Source organism: Vitis riparia, chromosome 16, assembly GCF_004353265.1.
Source record: "Vitis riparia cultivar Riparia Gloire de Montpellier isolate 1030 chromosome 16, EGFV_Vit.rip_1.0, whole genome shotgun sequence".
NCBI lineage: Eukaryota > Viridiplantae > Streptophyta > Magnoliopsida > Vitales > Vitaceae > Vitis > Vitis riparia.
Window position 1 is genome coordinate 5096377 of NC_048446.1, and position 20587 is coordinate 5116963.

Genomic DNA, 20587 nt, shown 5'->3' on the forward strand with positions numbered 1-20587 from the left:
TTTAAGAACTAGAAGTCTACAAGAACTTAACATTTGTCATCCAAAACCTACACCCCGTATGCCCTTGAATGCAATAGCAACAGAATCAACAAGGCAGCAGCCCAACCATATATACATTTGGTTGTTCATCAACAATTAAGATTGTATTAGAATCCAACTACCTATATTAAAATTTAATAACTGTTATTTTCCAAAGGAAACAAGCCTAGCATGTAAAGTCTAACAACACATACATGTATAATTTATGAGGAACCATGAATAAGAGAAAGCAATGACCGGTTAGAATATACGTGCCTCAGTCAGCAAAGCTAAATGTTAAGGAAAAGGGAAAAAACTTCTCATGCATCCAAATCCCCTCTCAACAGGCTTTCTAATTTCAAATTGAGGTCATACAAGAGCATGGCTTTATATATATTGGCTCTCACATCAATGGTGTACACTGCTATTATCATGGATCAAGGATCCAATACAGGACCATTTTACACCACAACCACCTGAGGTCTGATGTCCAGAATGAAAAAAGAATACCAGAATCTGAATTTTTGTTCTGTCCAGATTAACTAAACTCAGTTCAAGCCAAACATAACATAAAATAAATGACAAAAGATCAACACCAGGAGAAGAATCAAGGAGAGAAAAAATATATATATTTCGATGACAAACCATAGAGCACCACTTTTTGGTTGAAAGAAAGGGGCACAAGCCATCTGCTACTTAGAAATCCACCAAAAAGATGGATTAAAATAAGTATTAAAAATATTTATTGTCACTCAAAAAAAGTGAAAAATCGTAACCATAGAGATGTCTTAATTTTGGCTGCTCAATGTCTTTTTTTTTCTTTTTTTCTTTTTTTGAAACAAATACAAACACCTTCATTCATCTCAAAAGATACCTCTAAATGTCTTATTTTAATAAGAGTCTCAAAAGAATTTCCTGTCATCATAGATTGATTGGAGATAATAGGACAAGATTACTGTAAAGGGGAGGACACAGACCAGGAACAATTCTAGCAACTAATGTTACAAAAATAATTGGAACTAATGCCAACAATTGGAGCTGCTAGACGGAAGAGAAAAAAGCTTTTGAGCACAAGGCTCGGATACCATGAAAACAGAGAATAATTTTTTAATAACACTTGTATATTCACTAGGTATGTTTACTCCATATTTATAATGTTTACAATGGGAAAAGGAAAAAGAAATTACTCTATTCTATACATAGAATTACTCCACTAAATTACTCACTAGTTACAAGAAATAAATCAAAAAGTAAATCAAGTCAACTATACAGAAAAAGAAACAAATTTCAATCAAAATCTCAACTTAATTAGGTTTTACAATCTGGCACTTACTACACCGATTTGCCAACAAAAACATGTGCTAGTAGTTTTATTTCATTTACAATATTATTTGAGCTAAAAAAGAAAAGGAGATACAGCAACATCTAAAGATAAACAATTTTTTTTTTTTACATTTTCTGTACAAGAAAAATGTATAATAGAATCCTGACGGCCTAACCAAGCAAAGAAATCACCAGAACATGACCTGGAAGCAACAAAACCAGAAACATGACTAAAACCCCCAAAACTCAAAGGAAATTGCTAATTTATTGTTCATGTTCAAAATAAAATGATCATAGCAAATGATGGGAATCAAAATTTCAATATAAAAATTGCATAAATATTGCATACAACATTTTTGTAAATTGGAGGATGAGGATGTTGATAACCTTTTTCCTGTAGAAGGCCACACCATGAATGTTAAACGGTATCTTCCTATCACGAAAGGCTGTTTGGAATACTTTTCCAGATACCTGTGGCATGAAAGCTTCAGCATGCACCATACCAATAGTTTATGTGTGTTCATACAAGTACTTTCATGTGTTTTAAGATCATGAAACAGATAGCTTGACCTGCCTCCGGTATAGAATTGCTACACTGCCAAATGAGTACTTAGCAACTGAATCATCAGAAGTAATTTCCAAAATCTTATCAACAACAAATGCACACTGTGCTTCCTCACTGTGACATTCTTTGATAGTTACCTGTATAAAAGTGGGGCAATGTGCTCAAAAGTCTAAATCTCTAAATAACAAAATCACATATTAATGCATACCCTAGATCCAGTAGAATTATCAGTAAGAACTTTCTTTGACTGGCAACGCTTCATATTGTTTTGAATAAGAGATGATGCAGCCTCAAGAATACAGCGTGTGGACCGATAGTTTTTATTAAGCCTGATCTGAATAGGGATGACAAAGCAAGTTCAGATAAACCCATTAATGAAAATTATTATAATTTAATTAATACGCTGGATATTTCATTATGAAGTCCATTTGAATGCAAAAGAATAATCATTTAGGAATCAAACCTCTTTGTGATTTGGGAAATCTTTTCGAAATGAATTAAATCCAGAAACATCGGCTCCATTAAAACTGAAAATGGACTGAGAATATATGAACAGCATTTAGATTCAGGACAATTTTAGATGTAAACAGAATTTAATCAATGAAAAGTGAAATAAAAAAAAATAAAAAAGAAAGAAAAGGTGTAAGGTTCTCCAGGTAAAGGTTGCCAAATGTAGAGCACCTGATCCTCATCACCAACAATAGTTATGCGGTTATGCGAAGCAAGAATACGAAGAAGACAGTATTGCATGGCACTTGTGTCCTGAAACTCATCTATTACAACTGCTTTCCAAGATTCCTGGCACTCCCGGAAAACTATAGAATTGAAGAGCATAAAATATTGTGAACAGGCAAGAAAAATTTTAAATTTGCATGAACTGATTACACAGATACAAATAGCATAAACTATTGTTAACAGACAAGAAAATTACAATTTTGCATGAACTGATTACATATATACAAATAATTCAAACCTTCAGGAAAATCACTTAGCAGCTTCACTGAACAGCTAATTAGGTCATGGTAGTCCAGAGCATTACAAGTTCTCAATATGTTACTGTAGTTCCCAAGAATTGATGCCTGATTCATATCCACATCTAAGAATAGCAAAAATATTATTAGCAAAAAAGATATTTGAAACAGATGGTAGCAGCTTACTCCGATCTCATCACCCATATTACGACATTCTTCAGGAGTTTTTCCAGAAGCTTTAGCCTGAAATGGGACATTTTTACAGCAGCAATCCCAGAAATAACTTTTATTAACAAAGAAACAATTGCATCAATGCAGCACAAAAACTGTGTCTATTTTAGTTGTCAAAAAGTTTTAGCAGAAAAAGAATCAATGGTAATGGCTTTGCCATTCTGAAAACATGATTGAAATTATATGTTTTTGTTGGAGGCATGATATAAAATGTGGGTCAAATCTTACAAGTTTAAGCTTTTAGGAAAATTAGTTGTCTAATAGGACATCAAAGCCTCATTTGATGAGAGGTCATGTCTTCAAACCTAACTGCATGTTTATTTCTCCACTTTATTAAGCCCAAAAGAGGTTCTTTGTGGTTCGTTTATTTGTAGGGTCTATATGTGCCTATGTGTCTCTCTCTCCACATGTGGATATGAGGTCACATGTGAGGGAGGGTATTGGAGTGCATGATATACAGTTTGGGCCCAAATTCTACAAATTTAAGCTTTTAGGAAAATTGGCAATCTAACAATTTTCAATTCAAATTCTTCAATACTCATTTTCATTCCTAGTTTCAACCTTTCCATATATCTAAAACTTCTTATTGTACATGGTATTCATGCCAACTTTAATTTTCTATTATTGGCAAAACATGCTCAAATGTGGTGTCATATAGCCTTAATCAATTGATGTACACCTAAGCGACACAAACTCTTCCATAGTAGTTAACTCATAAAACATATTGAGTGCCATTTTTCTATTTTTTTTGTATCATGTATCATATTGTATCGTGTATTGCAAGTATTTTTATATAGTGAAAAATTAAATAAAAAATTATGCATACATGTACATATGTATTGGAAGCCTTAAGTATTAAATAATATATAATCAATTTCATAAAAGATAGTACGATTTGAAGATTTTGAGCTCTATCATACCATATGAAAACATTGAATGGTAAAGTTTTAAAAAGTTCAATTTAACAAAATGAGTTTAATGAATAGGTCCATCACAAAATTCACAAAATAAACGTTTTAAATGTTTATATATAATTTTTAGTTCCAAATTTTGTTAGGCATATATACCTATATGCGGTGTTGACATATATGTTTTTATTTAGTATCTTCAAAGTTCCCACATTTTATGTTGGTAAAACAAATTTATTAAGTAAAATATTTTATTTATCAATCATTATCATTTTCGATTTCAACATTCAAATTCACTAAATGAGAATTTCTCATTGTTCATTGTAAGAACAAATTTACCTTCTTCTACATGAGCCTTGACAACACCAAAGTAGTTTTTCATATAGAATTATTTTAGCTCTCTCTCCCCCTTTTATGATCAATTTCTAACCTCATCGTACAATTTAATCAATTAATATAATAATCATTTAAAGAAAGACATTTTTGAATTTGATTTTTCTTTAAAATTATATGAAATAGTTAAAGGTGTATGTATCGTTCTATAGTTATAACTTGTATATCATAAGATATGCTTCAAATATGATACTAAATACAACACGTATCAATTTTGATAAAAAAATGTATTGTCTCGTTGTATTGCATCATGTATTGTAAATTTTTAACAACTATGTCAACACCAACGTCACTTATATATGTGACCAACACTCCTTGACCATGTCCTAAGCTTGGCCATGTTTTCTTCGGGAATACGATTAATCATATTATGACCAAACTAATAAGTGTAATATCCTTGGGACAGACCAAAAGAACTTATTTAGGAAGCAATATAATTGAAAACAAAGCACCAAAGGCATGTCATTTCCTAAGTTATACTTTAAATAACAAAACGCAAAGGGAACAAGAACACTTCTTGGACATGTTAACAAATGGTGCATGTTTTATTAAAAAATTATTGATAATAACACGAACACAGAGATGCCCTTGAGGCCTAGCTCAAGCGATAAAGGGATGGGAAGGGTAGAACACTCCCTAGATTGTTGGCAGATGGTTCTCCTTTTGTTAAAAAAAATATTTTTAACTCTTTTATCATAGGTGAGTTTAGTTCTACTCTATCATTTCCCGATTTACTCCACATCCTTCGTATCGATGTAGAATATGTTGTTCCACACTAGGGAATAGATAAGCAAAACGCAATTCTTCCACACCTATAAAAATTTATACCCAATAAGCATAAATGATCATTGCATGGTTTTAAGTAGCTGAAAAACCAAAGCCCAATAGGGTATCCCCCAAAGGGGGGTCAATGGGTGTCATTTAAAAAAATTCTTAAATTGGGAGTTGAATATTTAACCCAAATTAATCCTGCAAAATATCAAGGATTTTCAATATAATGAAAATACTCAAATAAACAAATAAGCATGCACGGGATACAAGAATTTTTACGTGGTATCACGAAAGGCTGTTTGGAATACTTTTACAGATACCTGTGGCATGAAAGCTTCAGTATGCACCATACCAATAGTTTATGTGTGCTCATACAAGTACTTTACTTATCAAAAAAAAAAAAAGAATTTTTACGTGGAAAACCCCCACACTAACTGTGGAGATTAAAAATCACAAAATCTAAGACCTCAAATCTAAATCCACTATATGAGATCAAGTCATATAGATTTACCTGGCTACTTTACCCTAAAGACTTACTCTCCAGAACCTACAACTTGATCCTAGTCAACGACGCAACAATCTCCAAATGCTCCAATTAATACACCTCAGCCTCGCTAAAGGAATGCAGGTCTTCAAACAACCTAAGATTCAACACTTTGAATCCTTTTTAAGAGATTGGAAATGGTAAGGCAAGTTAGGTTGAGTCTTTCTTGATATGTTCCCAAAAAAAACACATTTAGGTAGGGTCTATATAAAATAAAATTAAAAAAAAAAAAACTCAGGGTTTAGAAATCATATTTTACTAAAAACAATTTAGAAACTTAAGAGTTTTAAAAATATTTGGAAACATTTCATATTTAAAATTCTTATGTTTTAAATCCTCAATTTAAAATTCATTTCCAAATTATTTTTATTATTTGGAAAGATTTTTCTTTTTAACTTCTCAATTTAAAATTCTTTCAAAATAATTAAAACATGTTAACTCAATTAAAACTTTTAAGTCAATCCTATCTTATCAGAAAAAACTAACTTGTCTTTACTCAAGCCCTTTTAGACTTACCTGTGACTTTTCGATTGAGCGAACAACAATCTTGAATCTTCAATAGAAAGTAAGTCACTATCTAAAAAGTTTCCTAAGCCAAAAAATAATTTAAACAAAATTCCCAACATACAATATAGACTCATTGTCCTAACAACAACTATAAACTAATCATACCATACTCCTAGAGATTGTTTTAATCAAGACACAGCATGCGATTTCACTAATCAACATTGAAGAGATTGTTCTTTGTAGACTTCCGTTTGAAGATCACCAAGTATGATAGTCTTTTCCAATACCATGTTGTAAAGAGACAAATCCTTGGCAATTGCAACTTCTAGGAGTATTCAAACTAAATGGTAAATACCACTAAAGAGAATCTAAGTCAGGTTGATACAATAAAACAGTCTATAATCAGTTGATTGTTGAACCACAGTTTAGAAACACGAAGATGCCCTTGAGGCCTAGTTCAAGTGGTAAAGGGATGGAGGGCAGAAATCTCCCTAGACTTGTTGGCACATGGTTCTTCTTTTGTTAAAAAAAATATTTTTAACTTTTTTTATAATAAGTGAGTTTAGTTCTACTCTTATCATTTCTCGATTTACTCCACATCTATTGTATGTATGTAGAATATGTTGTTCCACGCTAGGAAATAGATAAGCAAAACGAAATTCTTCTAAGCCTATAAAATTTGTACCAAATGAGCATAAACGATCTTTACATGGTTTTAATCAAGAGATTGTTTTAAGCAACTATAAACTAATCATACTATACTACTAGAGATTGTCTTAATTAAGACACGACATGCAATTTCACTAATCAACATTGAAGAGATTGTTCTTTGCACTCTTCCTTTTGAAGATCACCAAGTATGATAGTCTTTTTCCAATACCATGTTCTAAAAGAGGCAAATCCTCTACAATTGCAACTTCTAGGAGTATTTAAACTAAATTGTAAATTCCACTAGAGAGACTTCGAGTCAAGTCAATGCAATAAAAGTCTGTAATTAGTTGATTGTTGAACCATAGTTTAGAAATGTTTATGATTTTATGTTTTGTGATGGAAGAAGAATAATTTACGGTTATAAATGAATCAGCTCAACAAGGTTATGATTTAAAACAAGCAGCAGTTGAGAAAACCTTTATCATATGTAAAGAATGATGAAGGATGAGGTATCCTTCTAAAATAAAAAATGGATGGAACAATAAAATAAAATAAAGAAGGGAAAGCATCAATTATAATCATCGAAACAATCAAGGAGGGCATGTATCCACAATAAAATCTTTAGAAATGTTTATGATTTTATGTTTTGTGATGGAAGAAGAATAATTTAGGGTTACAAAATGAATTGGCTCAACAAGGTTATGATTTAAAACAAGCAACGGTTGAGAAAACCTTTATCATATGTAAAGAATGATGAAGGATGAGGTATCCTTCTAAAAGAAAAAATAGACGGAACAACAAAATCAAATAAAGAAGGCAAAGCATCAATTATAATCAGAAACAATCAAGGAAGGCAAGTATCCACAATAAAATCTTTAAAACCTAGCTTCCTTCTTAGCCAAACCATCAACTTGATGAGATAAATCATTTTCAAGAAAAGGAAGGAAAAAAAAAAATTTGCTAGATTAGAATTCGGGAAGTCTTTTTATTAGAAATTTCACCTTAAATGAAGTTTCTATATCTAAACTCTTATTTTCTAAAATGTCACTTTTTCTAAAGTTTCTATTTGAGCCCTTTTAGAATTAGAAAGTCTTCTTTATTATAAACTTTTATTATAAGTTTCTATGAAGTTCGAAAATAGGAAATGATTTCTAAAGTTTACAATAGGAAAAAGAAAAGGAAATTATTTTGTTCTAGGCTTACAATTATTCCACCAAATCAGTTGCTAATTATAGGAAATAAATATCAAGTTAACTATATAGAATCCCAACTTATACAAGTTGTATAATCCGGTACGTACTGCAACACTCCCCCTCAAATTGGTGAGCAAATGTTCTTCATTCTCAGCTTGTTTATGATAGATAGGAATAGTTAAGTTGCAAGTTGCAAGTATGTTGGTCAGTATGTAAACTGTCATTTTAAGGATAAATAGGGGGTGCATACGAATCCAATATCCAATTTCTCCTCAATGAAATGACAATCAACTTCAACACACTTAGTTTGGTCATGTTGAATTGGATTGTGGGCTATATTAATAGCCAACTTGTTACCACAATAGAGCTTTATGGCACTTTCCCAACTAATTCTAGAATCACTAAGAATAATTTTATCCAAAGAAGCTCATACAACCTATGAGCCATGGCTTGAATTTCTGCTTCAGCACTCAACCTAGCAACTACAAATTGTGTCTTACTCCTCCAAGTTACCAAATTCCCTCCCCAGAATGCACAATAGTCAGATGTTTACCTCCTATCAATGCCTAATCTTACCTAGCATCTATATAAACTGAAAATGTCATCCTCCCAGTTTTTTGAAACAAAATACTACTATTAGAGGTTAACTTCAAGTATCTTAGTATCTGAATGACCACCTCCATATGTAGGTCTTTAGAATTGTGCATAAATTGGCTTACCACCCTCATAGCATATGTTATACAAGTCTAGTATGTGATAGGCAAATTAGCTTACCTACCAATCATTGATACCTCCCTATCTCAGTTGAAGGACTCTCTGATCCTTTATCAAGTCTGTGGCTGATCTCAATATTTGTATCTACCAGCCTAAACCCTAATAGTCTAGTTTCTTTGAGGATATATAAAATATACTTCTGCCGTGAAATCATAATTCCCTCTTTTGACTAAGAAACTTCAATCCCTATAACATATTTAAGTCTTCTTCTTTAATTTCAAATTCTTTTTCCAACTGCTCTTGATGTTGACTCCACCTTTTTGGTTGAAAGCAACAATGAAGATATAAAAAATTCACTTGTCTAATTATAATTTTTCAAGAATATGTAACATCAACAGCTACAGTGGTTTGTAAATAAGTCGACTTTGGTTTTATTTCAAACATAAAGCCCTGTAACATTACCATCCTTAACTTTCCCCTCCTTTTTTGGGAAAAAGAAGCACTATTAGAAAGACAACAAGGAATATAAGGAAGAGAGATCCTTCAAGTGAAACAAAGAAGGAAACAAATGCCAAGGGGCCACATTCATGGACTCGTAACTTTACTAGGCAAGGAAAAACCAACGCAAAAAAAGGACAAAATTTTCTAATATAACTACAACAAAAACCTTAAATAAATTAAGAACTACTTCAGAAACACAAGTTCATCGAAAGATGAAGAGGAATCTCACAAACAAGAAATTTTTTGCTAAGAAAGCTTTTTAAATTCTAAATAAGACTAAACTAATTCCCAACAAGAGACAGACCCATTATCAAACTACTCCTAGCTCCAAAAGCAAATAAGTAGGACAAGTTCACAAGTGAATGACAAGTTCTACAAAGGCATGTAAAAATGGGCATCAAATCACAGTTAGAATGACTGGTGTACTTAATTTTAAGATACAAAAAGAAATATAAACAAAATTGTTTACCATAATGGAACAAATTTTTTGAATTTTGAAACAAAGATGAGATACAGCAACAAATTATATTACAGTTGATAAATCACTAACCTGAGTAACGAACTTCTGCCACTTCTTTGACTTATCCTTGAAGTTTTGTGGAGAATTTATATCATTTGACTCTTCACCAACTTTGCAACCGTTATTATTTTTTTTGCTGTTTTCAGTTTCGAATATCCGCACAGCCTCAATAATCGCTCTTCTCTGCTGCCCATGCCCATATATTAAAAATTCTGATGTCCGTCCTAACCTATATCATGAACCAACTAATTAATAATTAGTTATATGAGCTGAAGTGAACTCTTAACCAACATGGATAGGACCAAATAACTACTATATTCATGGATGGCATACTAAGGTCACACCCTTTTGGTGATTCAATACGCATCTTTTATTATCTATAAAAAAAATTATGTCAGTAGCTGGTTCTTTTTTCTCTGTCAGAAACAAAATTTTCCTTGATATGGATTTAAAAGTACAGTTGAATGATGAAGAATCCTTCCCAAATTTACAAAATTTAATCAAAAGAAGAGGTGGATAAACTTTCTCCAAAATACTAAGAAGCCTACACATTGATATAGTATCACATGACACTATACAAAGAAAGTGACTCAACACTCCAAAGGGGTTAATACATCTCCTACAAAAAGAAACCAAAGCATTGCTCCCTCTTCGCTATTTTAACCCTTTTGATCTATATACCAAATTCCAATCAAACTAAATAATATTGAGAGGAATGCCCCTAAAAGCTAAAGTAGCAAAGGCCCAAAAGGAGGAATAAAAATAAATTAGATCCCATTTCATCTCTAAAGTCCTCCACTTGTTCTAAAAAATTCCTCCATTTCTTTCTCACCAAATTATCCAAATTAGTAAGAAAAGCAATTTGCCATAGAACATTAACTCTAATAGTACTTCCCAAACCCCTAAAGGAAATGGTCATCATATCACTTGTGCTCCTAGGAGAAACCCGATCTAACTTGGCTAGTTTGAATAGTTTGTGTTAGAGGCCCAAGGTCATCAAGCAATGGCAAGAAAAAAAATGATCAATTGATTATCCACTCCCCAATCAGATGGTGTAATGGTCAGGCCTAAGGGTTTTGTAACTTTTTTTCACCTATAGAAATCATTGATATTGACCTTCTTGTTAGCCACAAGCCAAGCAAAGGCCTTAACCTTAAATAGGGCTTTAAATTTCCATATGAATTTTGCTAGGAAGAATGGATTGGAAAGGGCTAAGAGAAAGATTTCACAACAAATGAGCCTAAAGATGATAATGATGAAATTTTCACATCTAAGACAAACTGCAACACATGCACACAAATGGGAGAGGGCATGAATCCTTCAAGGTCATTTATGTCCAAGCTAGTGAGATATGATGAAAGTTGAGGTTCTAGGAAAAAAAATGAAGGGAAGAGATAATGAGGATAATGAAATAGGACAATTCTAACATCACAACTTTGAAAAGATTTGGCAAATGAGATCATAGAGATTGTTCCTCCTACCACAAGTCTTCCTAAAAACGAATCCTTACCCCACCACTCATAACAAAATGAGTATATAAGGAGAAATCATAAAAATGTTGTACACTGTGAATGGCTTTTTGCCCCTTTTCATCAATGAGAGAGTGGTTGGTAACCAATTTGGAGGATATTCTAAATCAAGCCACTACAATGGTTCTCACTCTTCAAAAACAAGGAACTTATCCAACCTTAATGAGGACTAATTGTTTAACCCACCACTCCACATAAGGACCATTAGCAAGAGGGAGATCCCTAAAATTTTGCACTGAGTTAGGAAAACAATAATTACAATATTCTACAGATGTACTATTGATATATACAATCTGGAAGGGAATGAATTCCCTACTTTCCTATTCCTAAATGGAAGGGAATAAATTCTTTAATTTCTTGTTTCTAAAAGTCTACATTTTCTAACAAATCTCATTGTTGATGAGCGTCTTAAGCAATTTCTCCTTTCCCCAAGAAACTTAACCACATTGAAGTCTCCTTCGATACACCAAGGGTCATTTTAAAGCACTTTCATATCACCTAATTCTACCCCAACTTCCACTTTGTCCCCTATTTCAGGCCGACCTATACACTCTTGAAAATATCCAAATGAAGTTGTCCTCACAATTTTTGAAATGATAAGAGATTGAATGCACTCACTTTTTTTAATCAAAATGCACACCCACTTCCATATCAATTAACTCCAATACCTATTATCTCAAAAGACCAGAATCCCTCCTACCTAACCCTTGGCTTCCATAACACCCCACTCCAAAAATATGCCCATACCCAAACTTCACACAATCTACACTAACTGAAGATAATTGTGAGAATTTTCTTTCATATTATTTACTCTGCAGAAATATACATTTATAGGGAAATAGGAGATTACCAACAGCCTGGTAATTCCTTAAAAAGCTCTGTCAGATCCCACAAGAGAGGAAACTATCTTCTATCTATAGAAAATAATCTACAACTATTTACAGCTAGCAAATCTCTAATTACAGCCTGTAATATCTTCTAATTTCATCCTACAATCATCCATAAATCCGGAATTCCACACTCCCCCTCAAGCTGGGCAATGAATGTTAATCATTCCCAGCTTGGAGAGAAGTATGTCAAATTGGGTTCTAGGAACAGCCTTTGTCATTATATCTGCAATCTGTTGCCGTGTAGGGATGTAGTCCACTTCTATGATCTTTTGCTCTATCTTCTCTTTGATGAAGTGACGATCAATCTCAACATGTTTGGTTCGATCGTGATGGACTGGATTTTTTGCGATGCTGATTGCTGCTTGATTGTCACACATCAACTTCATAGGTCCGTGAGGAGCAAGCTGGAGTTCTTCAAGCAGCCTTTTTAACCATATCCCTTCACAAATTCCATGGGCCATGGCACGAACTTCCGCTTCTGCACTGCTGCGTGCCACAACCGATTGCTTCTTACTCCTCCAAGTAACTAGATTGCCCCAGACATAGGTACAATAACCTAAAGTAGACCTTCTATCTATTAAGGAACCAGCCCAGTCTGCATCTGAGAAGATCTCCACGTCACGGCTTGCCACTCTTTTGAAGAATAATCCTTTACCTGGAGTCATCTTTAAGTAGCGTAGTATCCTATATACAGCTTCTTGATGTTCTTCGGTGGGATTGTTCATAAATTGACTAACCATACTCACTGCAAAGCTGATGTCAGGTCTTGTGTGTGATAAGTAGATTAACCTTCCAACTAGTCTTTGATATCTTCCCTTGTCAACAGCAACCATATCTTCTTTTGAGCCTATCTTGTTGAATGGATCCATAGGAGTATTAGAGGGTTTGCATCCAAGCATTCCTGTTTCCTTTAACAAGTCAAGAGTATACTTTCGTTGTGATACAAAGATACCCTTGCTTGACCTTGCTACCTCCATGCCAAGAAAATACCTCAAAGTTCCTAGATCTTTAATCTCAAATTCTTTACTTAGAACTGTTTTAAGTCGGGAAATTTCCTCTTCATCATTCCCGGTAACAATTATATCATCAACATAGACTATAAGAACTGTAATCTTACCACCAGGCGATCTCTTAATGAAAAGAGTGTGATCAGATTGCCCTTGTGAAAATTCCTCTCCTTTAATCACCTTAGTAAACCTCTCGAACCAAGCTCTTGGGGATTGCTTAAGCCCATAGAGTGATTTCTGAAGTTTGCAAACTAGGTCATTGCTACTGGAGAGTTTTAGGCCTGGAGGAATCTGCATGTAGACTTCTTCTTCATGATCGCCATTGAGAAATGCGTTTTTGACGTCTAGTTGATGCAAATTCCAATCAAGGTTGGCTGCCAAGGATAGCAAGACTCGGATTGTATTTAACTTTGCAACTGGTGCAAAAGTTTCTTGAAAATCAATCCCATAGGTTTGTGTAAATCCTTTGGCCACCAACCTTGCCTTGTACCGGTCTATCCTCCCATCTGCCCTGTATTTGACATTGAAGACCCACTTACAACCGACGGGGCGTTTTCCTTGTGGTAATTTCGTAATCTTCCAAGTGTCATTCTTCTGCAGTGCTTGTATTTCTTCATTCACTGCCTTTCTCCACTCAGGATGCTGTAAGGCCTCTTGTATGCAGTATGGGAGAGCAATACTCTCCAGATTTGTGATGAGAGCTCGAAGATTAGGAGATAGCTTCTCATAGGACACAAATTTTGAGATGGGATGCTGAGTACAAGATCTTACTCCCTTTCTATGGGCCACGGGCCTATTGAGATCATCCATAGAGTCAATGTCATCAGTAATAACAGGAAAATCAATATTACCTTGAATGACTCCGGTGGGATTTGATTTCGGGTCATTAGTTTGACAAGGCACAGGAGGAAGCTCAGGATGTAGGTCCACTGGTTTAGGGTTCTTCTGACGCCTTGTGTAAACTTGAAGTTCTTTGCCAATGGACTCCTTGTCTCCTTGAATCTGATGTGATGGTGGTCCATCCGGTGCCATAGATGGTTCACTGGAAAAATTAGGTTCTGGCACCCCAAAGTCAGGCACGGGCACATCCCAAAACTGATATTCTGCTTGCTGATTGACTGGATTCTCCCCCTGAATATGAGTTTTGGTGTAAAAAGGTACTTTCTCAAGAAAAGTCACATCATAGTGTTATAGGTTTTCCGAGTGGAAGGACAATAGCACTTATACCCCTTTTGATAAGAGGAATAACCGATAAAGATACACTTGACAGACTTGGGATCATGTTTACTTCGTTGATGCGGAGGAAGATGAACATATGCAAAACATCCAAAGACCTTGAGAGGTATATCAGTTATAATCCGATTTAGAGGAAAGTTTTTGGAAAGGGTTTGGCATGGAGTATCAAATTTCAAGACTCTAGAAGGCATCCTATTTATTAGGTATGTAGCATTTAAAACAGCCTCTCCCCAGAATTGTTTTGGGACATGAGTGGTAAACCTAATAGATCGGGCTACCTCTAGAAGGTGTCGATTTTTTCTCTCGGCTATCCCATTATGTTGTGGGGTATCAATGCAGGAACTTTGGTGAATAATCCCATTTTCTATAAGATAATTTCCGAGTATAACATTAAAGTACTCCCTGGCATTGTCTGTTCTAAACACTTGGATCTTAGCTTGAAATTGTGTTTGAATCATGGAATGAAAGAATTTGAAGATAGAACCTACCTCTGATTTTTCCTTCATGAGAAATACCCACGTAACTCGAGTATGGTCATCAACAAAGCTAACAAACCATCTAGCCCCAGAGATATTGTGAACACGAGAGGGTCCCCAAATGTCGCTATGAATAATGGAAAAAGGTTTTGATGGTTTGTAATTTTGGGATGGATAAGAGTTACGACAATGCTTAGAAAATTGGCAAATCTCACATTGGAAAAGTTTGGGATTTTTGTTTTTAAATAGTGCTGGAAACATCTTTGATAAGTACATAAAATTTGGGTGTCCTAGGCGATAATGCAGTAACATGATGGTACTTTCTTTATTTGAATCTAAAGACAGGTTTAACCTAGGATCAGGAGTAGAGAAAGATACATGATGTGCTTGAGAGTCTTGCTTTCCAGCTACCCTAAACCAGTAGAGTCCTTTGCTTTCCTTAGCATTGCCAATCATCATCCCCGAAGCCAAATCCTGAAACAAACAATGAGAGGAAGAGAATTTAGCCACACAATTTAGGTCTCGGGTAAGCTTGCTGATTGATAGTAAATTGCATGAGAGCTTGGGAACCAAAAGAACTTGATTAAGAGTTAGGGTCTCGGAAATAATCACTCTTCCAATACCAATCACGGTGGAAAGAGAGCCATCAGCAATTCTTACTTTGTAATTCTCATGGCAGGGGCTACAATCATGGAGTACTGATATATCACCTGTCATGTGGTCGGAGGCACCCGAATCGATGATCCAACCTGATGAATCTTCAGTTTTTATGTGTAAAGCAGTTAGGAAGTTACCTCTCTGAGCAGCGGATCCGGTTGAGATAACGGGGTTAGTGGATGATCCTTGGCTAAACATCTTTTGCGGCCAATCCACTTGTTCTTTGCTAAAGAGAGCAGAATCATTGGTACTTCTTTTTTTCCCTTCAGGATCTACCACAAATGCTCGTGCCTCCTTCTCCTTGTTTGACTTCCAGTCAGTGGGCTTCCCGTGTATTTTCCAACATGTTTCTTTGGTGTGACCTGGTCTGCGGCAATGATCACACAATGGTCTTCCTTTTTTCTGCCTTGCATCATAGGTAGATCCTCGGGAAACAAGGGCAGTTCCTTCTTGAATGTTTGTGGAGCCTTGGGAGATGAGTGCTGATCCTTCCTGAACATTGGAGAATGGCCTTGTTCCCATCATCAGCTTCTTCCTGCTTTCTTCTCTTCTAACCTCTGAGAAAGCTTCTCGAATAGTAGAGAGAGGCTTGGTTCCAAGGATTCTCCCTCTTACTTCATCTAGGGATTTGTCTAATCCCAATAGGAACTTAAAGACCCTTTCTTTTTCAATAATCCTTTTGTATTGACTAGCATCTTCTGGGCACTCCCAATCCATGGTCTCAAACACATCCAATTGTTGCCAAAAACGACTAAGAGTGTTATAGTAGTGAGTCACAGTCATCTCACCTTGCCTTAGATCATGTAGGGCTCCCTTGATGTCAAATAGATCAGCAGTATTATCACTATCAGAGTATGTTTCCTTTGCTGCCATCCAGATTTCATGTGCAGTATCATAAAACAAAAAATTTTGACCTATTTCTGTGTCCATTGCATTGATCAGCCAAGACATAACCAGATTGTTTTCGGTGTTCCAAACCTTGAATCTTTTATCATCCTTCTTAGGCGGTTCAGTAGTGCTGAAAAGGTATTCATCATTTCCTCTGCCTGTGATAAACATCAGAACTGCCTTCGCCCATTGATGGTAATTGTGGCCAGTTAACTTGTGCCGAGTGATGAGGAATGATGAACCTTCTGCACCACCATTGCTCACGAGTTCCTGGCCAAACATGGTTCCCGTAACGCTGCTGCTAGTTTCCGAGGCCATAGGGAAAAGTAATACCTATGAGAGACTAGACTCAAAAACAAAACTTAAAGAAGTAACGAGTTGGGATGAAGAAGAAGATTGGTTTGCACCCAGAAAAATTGGTTCTGGATTAAAACCGAGAAAGAAGTGATAGATCCAGGCAGAATTGCTCTAATACCATGAAGATAATTGTGAGAATTTTCTTTCATATTATTTACTCTGCAGAAATATACATTTATAGGGAAATAGGAGATTACCAACAGCCTGGTAATTCCTTAAAAAGCTCTGTCAAATCCCACAACAGAGGAAACTATCTTCTATCTATAGAAAATAATCTACAACTATTTACAGCTAGCAAATCTCTAATTACAGCCTGTAATATCTTCTAATTTCATCCTACAATCATCAATAAATCCGGAATTCCACACTAACATCTACTGAACCTTTGTTTTTTGTAAACATACAAAGGTCTACCATTTGTGATTATACAAATGAATTTATAACTTACTGTTTTTCCCCCTTATTGACCCATCTAACATTCTAAAAAGCAATGCAAAGTTTCATCAACAAACCTTGGCTAACTCTCAACTTCCATTTTCTGAAACTAACATGAAAACAACCAACTTAGGCAATTTCCTTATTGGCTTTTCCCACTTTAATTTCCATAAATAGCTCTCAATGAATTTCATCCTTTCTTATGCCAAAATATTCCCACCTCAAAGCGATGTGCACTAAATTAAATGGAGCCATAATCGAGGATCTAATTGTCATCCAAAAATCTTAGCTTCCTTTAAAAACCAATTTTCCAATCAAACCCTATAATTTAGCTAATACCCGATAAACCACAAGAATATTCTATTAGAATATCATGGTTGTCCAAAATATGAGAAACATTAAGCTGAGAAACTCTGACCCAACAACTACTAGATATCTACAAATGTGTCCCTCTATGATAATGACCAAGATAATAATCTAAAAGGATCTCCTACCTTATCAATCAACCATCTATACTTCTTCTAAATGAATGGTTCATCCACATTTGATTGCATAAAAAGGACAAAAATACCCCCTACAAAATGTTTCTATAGTTATATCTATTTACACACTCACACACACACACATAGCTATTGCAAAATAACAAACCCCAATTTGTCATGCTCAAATATAATTAACCAAGAGCATACTTACCACATGAATTTCTTAATCAAATAAACAAGTCCGTAGGCTTAATATAAAATGCGCCTGATGTGTCATTATTATAGATCTAGTATCATGCACACGTATAAATGAAAGCAAATAACAGCCTTGGAAATGCCAACCTTTTCAAGATTAACTATTAAGAACTAATTGCTACATAATGCCCTAGTCATACTTACAATCCAACAATAGTCATTTAGTGAAGCATCTAGCAAGTGATCTCATTCAACACACAAAATATCAACATACTAGTTGTGAGCTGACCAGTCCATTGACTAAGTCAAGCTACACCATTGAAGTAATAGATCTTTGCTGTAAAAGACTAAATAATTTGTCCAATTCCATTTGCAATTGTGAATTAAGGCTTTTGCTTGAAAGAACCAACAACCATCACCCTTGTACATACTTATTATCATGGACCAAAGTGTTTATATTCAAAAACTATGAGTACATAAGTGTATAACTCATGCACTCAAAGAAATGCAACTCTAATAATGAACTGATTTACCATCACAACATATCCAACATGAACCAATATAACAGTAAATAAGTCTAGCAGATAAAGATACATTCTCTCAAGTTTGAGCCAACATGCAACCTTTGCACAACTCATAAATCATGCACAATATAAGCCTGCATAAAACCCCCTACAACCTAGTCTCCAAAGTTTACAAATGAACTAGACATCTCCTTTTAATGTGTCACCATGACTATATATAATTTTTTATTAGAAACAAGATAATTTATTGTACTGAACTTGCAAAGTACAAATAATTCAATTAAGAATGAGAAACACTTCCATGATTTTCAAAAGATGAATCAAAAAGAAATTGGAAGAAAGTAAAATAAACTATACATCTAATGATGGAAACCAAAACAATTTACAATCCAAGAGCACTAAACATTTTTAAGGGGCAAAAAAATTCCTGACAAAGGATACAAAGTGTCTAACACCTTTGTGTAGCTAAATAATTTGCTTCTCAATTAGTGACTCATAATCCTAGAAAGAACATCTCAAGTCACTTGCAACATGAATAATTTATTAGATCCACCCACCATACTTCCATGGACCTCTTTCCCTCTTGGAAACCCATAAAATGAAAATAAAAAAGTCATCCTCAGTTGATAAATTCGTAAAACTCGAAGCTTTAGTTTTAAACAAACCTTCTAAAGAGCTTATATCTCTATCAAAGTAATTATACCATCTTTTGCTGATTAGAAAAATGCTCTAGGTCTTGTACCAGAATGATTTCTATAAACTCTTGCAATCCTAAGTTGTCCTAAGCTACCCAAGGAAGATCCATCAAAATTAAACTATACAATGTCCAAGAGAGGTAGAAACCACTTAGACCAAATATCTTCCCCTAAATTCTTGGATCTATAAATATGATTCCAATTTAGCATGAAAAAGCTCAAAGGGGTATCAACAAAGTCATATGTAGCAGAAGTCACAAAGAAGCACAAAATAAACCAAGTCCCGAACAGCTTATATAGAACTCCATCTGTCCTTAAAAAATTATGACATGTCTCTATTGCCAAATAGTTCAAACCATAATGAAACTGGCTGTACACCAAGAAATTAGGTGTCTCAAATGACTTCTAAAAGAAATAAAATAACAATCATCTTTGTCACAATTTAGGGAGACCCAATCAATCCCAACAAATCTAAACAGCTTATACCGAAGTGCCAGAGCTAGTGGACAGTCCAAAAAAATGATAACCAATTATTTCTACATCAGCTTGACACATAATACAAGCATAATTGCCAAAGTTGGTCAATGCTTCCATTTCATTAAAAATCAGCACCTAATCTCTTTGCGAACTATGGCTTTAGCTAGGGTTTTAGAGAAAAAAAGTGTTAGATAGTGCACAGTTATTTCAGTTATTTAATTTTCCTTTTCTTTCCTTATTGTATTGCGGGTCCCACTAACATGTATATATATACCCAAGTCCAATGTGTATTAGTAACAGTTTTTCAATAACAAAAATTAGGGATTCTCCCTTTTCTCTCTTCACATGGTATCAGAGCCTAAGGAGAAAAAAAAACCTAATTATTTCCGGTTTATCCGTGAATCAATTCTGAGAAACCTTTCAGTGACCGTGTTTCATTCCGGTCACCTTTCCCATCTCCTAAAGCTTTCCGATCAACCGTATCGCCGTCAGAAAACCCTCACCGCCAGCAACTTTTCGGGCGACTTTTTCCGGCTAAGTCCTTTTCCGACACCGATCAAACCATCAGGTGCGCAAGGAGGAGATCTTCAAGTTTTTTCAAAGCACCGGAGGGAGATTCTCAGCCACGCGTGTTTCTTCTCCGGCGGCCCGAACCTCACGCCCGGCGCATGAGGGCGCGTGGAGCACTTTCCGGCCACGTGCTTCCACCTCCAGCCTCGCCCGACGCCGTCTAGCCACCCTCCATCTGTGCTTATGCCATCCGAGCCCTGCAAGTGCATTTTTTGGGGTTTTTTGTCTCCGTCGGCCCTCTAAACAGCCTTTCCGACGACCTCCGGTGACTTCGTCTCCACCCCGAGCCCTGCACGTGTCTTAGGAAGTGTTCTTCTACCCTTCCAGTAGTGCCACATTTGTTTTTCTTTACTACTTGG

General features: G+C 35.1%; 1 protein-coding gene across 4 annotated transcripts in view; it reads right to left on the bottom strand.

Annotated features, from left to right (window-relative positions):
* LOC117934056 (ATP-dependent DNA helicase SRS2-like protein At4g25120) overlaps positions 1 to 20587 on the bottom strand; it is a 67013-nt gene that overhangs the window by 37516 nt on the left and 8910 nt on the right. For all 4 annotated transcript variants that reach the window (XR_004654415.1, XM_034855650.1, XM_034855651.1 and 1 more), the window contains exons 5-12: positions 9841 to 10039; positions 3064 to 3120; positions 2880 to 2985; positions 2588 to 2721; positions 2370 to 2444; positions 2115 to 2240; positions 1912 to 2043; positions 1729 to 1812 (exon numbers count right to left, since the gene is read on the bottom strand). Coding sequence is in view for 3 of the 4 variants with exons in the window: in XM_034855650.1 (XP_034711541.1) it covers positions 1729 to 1812; positions 1912 to 2043; positions 2115 to 2240; positions 2370 to 2444; positions 2588 to 2721; positions 2880 to 2985; positions 3064 to 3120; positions 9841 to 10039 (913 nt within the window). In the remaining variant the exon portion in view is untranslated. The remainder of the gene's footprint in view (positions 1 to 1728; positions 1813 to 1911; positions 2044 to 2114; positions 2241 to 2369; positions 2445 to 2587; positions 2722 to 2879; positions 2986 to 3063; positions 3121 to 9840; positions 10040 to 20587) is intronic.